The 7,780-nt window shown below is 38.7% G+C and overlaps 1 protein-coding gene across 1 annotated transcript in view; it reads right to left on the bottom strand.

The window, feature by feature from the left end:
- Positions 1-7,774, bottom strand: part of STARD9 (StAR related lipid transfer domain containing 9) — a 123,297-nt gene extending 115,523 nt beyond the window's left edge. The window contains exons 1-4 of the mRNA XM_026061612.1: positions 7,762-7,774; positions 6,939-7,031; positions 5,403-5,472; positions 4,454-4,586 (exon numbers count right to left, since the gene is read on the bottom strand). Of these exons, the coding sequence (XP_025917397.1) occupies positions 4,454-4,586; positions 5,403-5,472; positions 6,939-6,977 (242 nt within the window). The 5' untranslated portion in view covers positions 6,978-7,031; positions 7,762-7,774. The remainder of the gene's footprint in view (positions 1-4,453; positions 4,587-5,402; positions 5,473-6,938; positions 7,032-7,761) is intronic.
- Positions 7,775-7,780: the final 6 nt, after the last annotated feature.

Below are 7,780 nucleotides of genomic sequence, written 5' to 3'. Positions count from 1 at the left end.
GCGACCGCCCCGCGCCGCGGGCGCCGGCTCCCCCGCAGCGCCACGGAGCTCCCTCGCTGCCGCCTTTCGGAGTTTATGGCAGGGAACCGGGCGGCAGTAGTGCGACAGGCGGGTGCTGTCAGGACGGGTCTCATTAGGGCCGGCGTCATGAAACCAGTGCAATTCGGAAGTGAAAACTGGCAGTGTGATCCCAAGTACATCTGTTCGCGTTTCTCTTCCTAGCAGTGTGCAGGCAATCATAAAACCAAAGGGCTTTAAGCAGCAAAGCACACTGCCTTTAAGTAATTTGACAAGAATTTAAGGAAGGTAAGCATCCATTTCTTACTAATGCTAAAGAAAAACCAAGCATTTGACTGCTTTAAATTACTTTAAAAACTCCAGCAAGTTATATTTATTGTATAAAATTAATCTTTGAAACCTCCAGAGAACTTCAATCTATTTTACTCCGTTTCAAGCTATTGTATTGATAAAGGTCATGCACTTAGAATAAAATTAAAATCACTGAAACTTGAAAAAAAATTGGTTTAGAATATTGTCCCTCTTGACTACCAACACCACTGTGCAGATGTGAAAGCAAGTAGCATTAGTCACACCCATACGTAGAATACCAGGCTCAAGAGACAATTCCTGTTTGTTTTCTGCCAATGTTGTCACCCACTTTTATTGGACTTTTTTCCAGGTTTGCATTTCAAAATATTAGAAGCTTTGTGCTGAGTTTCCTAATTAACATTGTGTTTGCATTTTCAATTCCAGTAATTTTTTTTACATGGTATAGGAATGCCTTTTGGTCCATTTTAAGCAAGTTATACACACATTGCCATTTAATTATCCTGTTTACTAGTAGTTTAAGTATGAAGTTCTCCTCATTAAACTGTTTGCCTTAAGCTCCAGAAACATTAAGTCTAAATGAAAAAGATCTCACAATACACAAAACTTCCAGTGTGACTATGGTATGGATCCTGCAGATTCAACATTTTTCCCCAATTCATGACCCACAACAGCAGTGTTAAATACCTGCAAGCTTTGAATCATTGCTTCCTTCAATATTCTTACTCCTTTAATCATATTATAAAAATAAATTAGCATGTCAATGGCAAATAATATTAGCCAAACGCTACTATCTCCCAAGTCAACTCTCCAATAATGGATAGGGTAAAACAAAAAAAAATATGCTTAACTCTTTGGATATGGCAAAAATATATATTTGTTTCTGTTTTAAGGAATTATAATGAACAAACTAACTAGAAATGAACAAACTAACTAGAAATTTTTTCATCCTACTCCTGGAAGCATTAAATTATGACAGCTTTAATTTACCCACCTAAAGCACCACTATAAAATAATCTGAGAGAGAAAGGTTAACCTTGTGACTGAGGTATAGGACCATGATTCCAGAAGTCTGGATTCTGTTCCTTTCTGTATCACAGAATGTGCAAAAAAATTTTAGTAAAAAAATCACAGCTCCTCTGCAATTGTGTGGAAGATTTTCCTTTCCACATCTGCAATGATAGTCATACAGGACTTCAGGCTCTAATCCTGCAATGATATATAACAGGTGCTCACAAAAAGGTCCCATTAAAATTTACAGGAGTCAAACTCCAGTTTATATTCTTAGATCCCATCTACTAACATTCTACTTGACTTAATCCAAGTCATTTCTATCTTCTTTCTCAACAGAAGCTGAGGGGAAAATCAGCTACACTTATGTACTACAGTAGAGAACAGTTAGGCACTTAGACTCCTTGACATCACAACCAAAAGAATGATACATTTTACAAAGATTAGTAATAGGATTCTCAGTAAATTTCAAAATATTTCATATAAGGCAGACCAACTACAGGTAACTCAGATCAGACTGTGCTCAAGTATCAAGTATTTCTTCCTTCATTCTACTTTGTTTCTCATCTGTAAAACGCTGTGTGCACAATGATGTACAGATGTGAACATACAGTTAATCAGATAACTACAGTGAAATCTGTGGGCTACTGAGCCACCTAATGGTTACCTTCAAAAAATAATCAAGAATCACAGAATGGTTGAGGTTGGAAGGGACCTTTGGAGATCATCTAGTCCAACCCCCCCGCTCAAGCCTAGAGCACATTGTACAGGATCGCGTCCAGGTGGGTTCTGAATATCTCCAGAGAAGGAGACTCCACAACCTCTCGGGGCAACCTGTTCCAGTGCTGTCACCCTCACAGTGAAGAAGTTTTTTCTCATGTTCAGATGGAACTGCCTGCGTTTCAGTTTGTGCCTGTTGCCTCTTGTCCTGTTGCTGGGCACCACTGGGAAGAGTCTGGCTCCATCCTCTTGACACCCTCCCTTAAGATATTTGTACACATTGATAAGATCTCCTCTCAGTCTTCTCTTCTCCAATAATGGGCTATTTTTTAAAACTAGAAATCAAGAAGTTGAACGTAAGAATTCAGATGACAAAGGATCTGATCTATGCAGCAATAGAAAGCAATAAATCTGCATCAGTTCCAGTTTGCCCATGTCTTGAATATAAAACTTGACATCCCGCAGTCAACCAACTATCCTGGTTTATAGATATCCTGTCAGTGATGTTTTACTAACAAATCTTTTAATGACATACAAGTTATTAAGGCTGCAAACTGAAGCAATCAATGTTTTTGCTAAATTGTCAGTCATACCCATGGAACACGAGCTTTATTCTAAGGGAAGCACTGAAGATAGGACAAGCAATAGAAAAGGAGAGACTGAAGAATATATTTATCACTATTATAGAAATGCAGATTACAAGTTAGTAGAAATTATATGTATCACTTAGCCCATTCCCTGCTTTTCCAAACCACCACATCATAGTCATAATACAGGCTAACTTAAAACTACTTAGACTCCTTGTTTCTACTGCTTCCGTGAAGAGTGTTCCAGTTTCACCCACCTGGTGGTGGTTGGAACTCTTAGGTTCCAGATTATGTTTCCATACCAACTTTGTATTGTTCTTTTGTTTTAATTATGAGATTTTGTAACAAAATATAAAAAGACTTAGCTCTTAATAATCTAGTGCATTTATTGAAGTTTTATCATGACATATAAAATATAGCACTTACAAAAACAAATGTGGACATTATAGCAAATGCATGACCAATATCAAAAAAAACCCTGCACTGAAGATACAGGCTCTAAGGCAACTCTGCCTATTTCAGAAAGGAACTCCCTAACAGTCTTCTCACTGGTTTGTCTTTGTATGAGCTATTGCTCATTGTCCAATTGCATTTATTTTTTTTATAGCTGAGAACTGTTAACCACTCAAATATCATGTAAGAACAGAAAAATAACTAGCTCTAAAGTCCCTGTTGGATTAAGGCACAATTATACTGTAGTTTTCACAGAAGACTGTTAAAGGGTAGTTCTCTGAATGGCCATCCTATCTGTGGAAAAAAATGATTTGTCAGGTTAAAGGAAAGCTAAAGTCCAGTTCAACAGTATTGCAGATGCTGTCAGAATGCACTCCTTTTTGCAGTTCCCTCCATTTCAGTATTTGCTCTGTCAGTTCCTCCAAGTCTGTCACTAGCACCTCTGTTTTTGTCAAAGCAGTGTCCTGAAAAAGAAGAGAGATGCATTTCATCCCTATATATCCTGTCATACTAGCAAGACACAAAACTAACCTACACAAACAGCATTGAGTTCTTAATGCTGGAAGACATAGAAAGCTCAGTTATTTTGCTACTCACCATATTCTTCATGATGCTGGGTATCTGAGGGATGCTTCTTAGGTTCTGCAAATGGCTTTCAAGCTTCTCAATGAAAGTCACAGCCTCAGTCAACAACTCTACTACACACCTGTAGTCAAGAATGAACCCTCCTACTCAAAAGCTGTGCAAAACAATGCAGGATTTAATACTTTCCAGCTCTTACTACTTTCCCTGTGGGTTTTCTTAATCCCCTCCTCTAGTTTTATGAGAGTCCCTGACGATCTAATTGATTTCTCAACGATTACAATTCTTTGATTACTCTCAGCAACAATTACTCAGGAATTACAGGAGTAAACGTACACTTCTTTAGTAACCTCAGCAAGAAAGACTAGATTTTTAAAGCATACTATGCATCTGTGTGAATCATCCACATGTGTATTCTGAGCAAGTCACAGTGAAAGCAAGATGGCAAACATAACACTTCCTGCTTATAGAGAAGCATAACGAATCAAGCATTTAATACATTTCTAAAAAGATACAACATGAATCTTTGTGAAATCTTCAGAAGACAAGACCAAATCACCCTAAGCAAATATTCATGAAAAGACTTATCAACATCTTTCTGTAAATTTAGCCAATGAGTGAACTATTCGTTTTTAGCTGAGGTTCCACTAGTTATTTTTATTTCTCTTCTTCTCAATGCAAAAGTGAATGAGAGCATGTAATTTTTACTGCCTCTGAGTTCAAATTGATTTGGATTCAAGCATACACAAAACAATTATTTTCTATATGCCTACTTGTGGAAAGGAGCCTTAATAGGCAGGTTCTCTTGACATCTGGGCTTCATTAACCTTTGTCTGAGAGTCCTTTTCTCTTTCAGCACTGCTTCCAAGTGTCTGTTCATATCTTGAAAGATCTGGCACTTTTTGCCTATAAAATAAAATTGCAAAGTTGAAACTATTGGCCTGCTAAAAGAATACCAAAATTTCTTCTGGAGAAAGGTATAAAGAAAAAGTCTGATATACTGCACAAGACAGTTTGCACTCAAGAAAGATAATTAATTAGAGTGACTTGTGTTTGATTGTACAGGACTTGTACAGGACTTAACATCAGAATATATTTTGAAGAAAGTCATATCTACTTTTTAGATACACAGCTTTGTTGTTTTAAATTATCTGTAGTTCTAAGTAAAATGTCTTTAAGAGATGAAATCCACTTCTTAATCTATTTCATAGAATTGAAGTATTACAATATAAGTCATTAGCATAACACAGCATTAGCAAGCTAGAAAATTTTTAAACATCCATCAAGTTGTAGTGGTGAAAGCAAGGGAGAAATACTGAAGAAATAAACACATATGCTCCCAAAACACTAAAATAAAAATTCAAGCAATTCTAGGGACATTACAGATGAGGCAAAAATACACACATCAGGTTGCTGGAAAAGCAGAGAAGCAGCACACAGGCCAAGGGAAGCAAAACAGATTATATTGATGATCTCAGAACCCCTGATGTTCCACTGACCTTGGGGACAAGAGGACACGCAATTCCACACACACAGCTTCTACTATCACAGTAGGTGGTGTGTGTTCTTTAGGGGCTAATTAAGCACCTGCCACCTCTAACAAGCTATCCAGTGATGACAGATGCAATAATTCCTAGAAACGTCATGTACTCAGATGAAGCATTAATCTGCTGATGAAGTCATTTAACACTCTTCTTTTTTCTAGTGTATAACTGCACTTACTCAAGTAAAAAGGGTGAGTAATGTCTGCTGTCTCCTTCTCCAATTGCAGGATTTCAGTTTCCAATTTTTTCTACAACAGTAATAAAAATCAAATGAAAATGAAAGCATATTTTTAATTAAGAGATTGAGAGAGACACCAAGAGAGAGACCAAGGCACTCTCGTGGTGTTTTCGCTGTTGAGGTTTTTTTGGTCAAGAGGAAAAGACTCGTAAAAATCAGTTTGGTGATTTATTGGGAATTTGTGCTGAGAAAGACAGATCAGGCAATTTATTTTTAAAACACAGAAGCTTTTATCACCCACAGAGCAGTTTCATTGTCTATATTGTGCTAAAAAAAAAAAAAGTCACAGCAAGTCTCCTCCTTCTGGTAAAGGTTAGGCTTAGTTCGTTTGTCTGTTTTTTAAGCTGAGGGACAAGCTATCTCACATGAACCTCTTAGCTGTAATTCTTTTCAATGAACAAGTGCAAGAGCAGCAGATACCTGTCTGTGATTCATATTATTAACCAAAAAAGATACTTCGAAAGGAGACCAAAAAAATGTTCTTGCATTCCTGATCGAAATCAATAAGCAAGAGAAGTAGCAAGAAAAAACGGTAGATTAAAGAGAGGCTTAAAGTGAATGTTACTGGATGCTGAGGACAGATGAACAGAGTTGTAACTTGACAGTAAAACCTGTTTAGAACTGTTGAGCAGGTGTTTTCCCTTCTTGTGTGCTTTTAAAAAACAAGAAGAATTATAACCTGTTCAGAAGAAAATAACTATTGGAAATGGCTGAAAGAGTTGTGATTCTTTAGACTAGACTGGAGAAGACTGAGAAAAAGAGAAGAGAATGGCATCAGTCTTTCAGGACACACAGGGAACAACTGCGTTCCTTGATCACTGTCAGAGTCTACTCTGTGCATGAAAACTTCCAGCAAAGAAGGTTAAGTAGCCATGTTACTCAGCTGGAAACTGTTCCTTTTGACAGTAGGGCAGGACAATGCCAGCTGTCTAACCTGTTCTCCAAAAAAGTACACGGGCATTTGTCACACTGCTTTGCAGTAAGGCTTTGTAGCTGCTGGAGCCTGAATTGTATAATTTAATAGGCACAGTTTCCCACTAGCCAGCAAATGCTCAGAATACGTCATCATAAAATATAACCCAACAGCTAATGCAGACAGTAGGAAATGACTGAGGTTAGCTCTTGCTAACCAAGAAAATGGTTCAGTTGTCTATAAGGAAACACCTTTTTTTGCAGATGAAGTCAATTACACATTCTTATTTGTTTCTCAGTTTCTTCAGAAAGCTTCAGGTCACATTGCAGTCAAAGATGCAAACTGCTATGTCTTTCCAGTTATGCTGAAAACTTTTATTTTATCATTTTGTTCTTTTCTTTGTGACAAATCAGTCCATGGGGAAAAACTGCCAACTGTTAAACAATTAAATTGTTAAAAAATGTGAAGCAATTGCACATTTCAGTTTAATGCCTCGTTTGGTGACACATATTACCTCCATGTATGGAGTGCTGAAAGTTTACTGACAACAGTAGAGGCTGTACCTGATTGATTTCAGCTTGAATGTTTGTGATTTGCTCCATCTCTGAGAACTTCACAAAACATGGGGCTTTTTTACATGTTAAATCCAAAGTCTCCTGTGAAAGGAAAAGAGCAGGGAAAAGTGCAGACAGCAGCAAGTAGGTATTGGGTAAATTCTCAAGATTTAACAGTAACTTTAGACTATTTAAAGCCAATCAATTTCACTAAGCAATATATTAAATTTCTTCTGAGCATCTCATAAAATATATGCATTATCTTGGGGAAATAAATGTGAGTAAAAACAAAATTGCATGAAAGACTGTGAGAGCACTCTGAAAGGCTTTTGCATGTCACTAGAATGCACTAGAGATCACCAAAAAGGTTCGCGTAACTCAAAAAACCACAGCCTAGAAGGTAGTTATTCCTGATAAGAAAAATTACCATTAACCAAAATGCAATGATGTCCAGCACTCAAAGGAAAACCTCAGCCTTTCAAGTTAAAAAGCACTGAAGAGCAAGTGCTTGAGGGAGCGGTACAGAAGGAAGAGGAACTTCGACACAGCACCCAAGTCCGAGTCTCTCCAAGCCTTTATTGCAGTTTTATTTAGTCGCTCTTTTTCCCGTTGTCCCCAGCCTCAGCAGCCGCTTGAGCGCGGCCCCCGCCGCGCCCCGCCTGCCACAACCCCCGGTCACGTCGGCCCGTGGTTTCTCCTCGTTCCCTACTTCGGGGGGAGGCCGCGGGGCGCGTTTGTTCGGCCAACGCGCTGCCCACACCGGGCCCCGGCCCCAGCACGGCCCCGGCCCCGGGCCGGCGCTCTCGGCCTCCCCCGGCCGCCGCGCCCGTACCTGGCTCACGACGCCCGCC

Source organism: Apteryx rowi, unplaced genomic scaffold, assembly GCF_003343035.1.
Source record: "Apteryx rowi isolate R43461 unplaced genomic scaffold, aptRow1 scaffold_183, whole genome shotgun sequence".
Taxonomy (NCBI): domain Eukaryota; kingdom Metazoa; phylum Chordata; class Aves; order Apterygiformes; family Apterygidae; genus Apteryx; species Apteryx rowi.
This window is presented reverse-complemented; position numbering and strand designations above follow the sequence as displayed.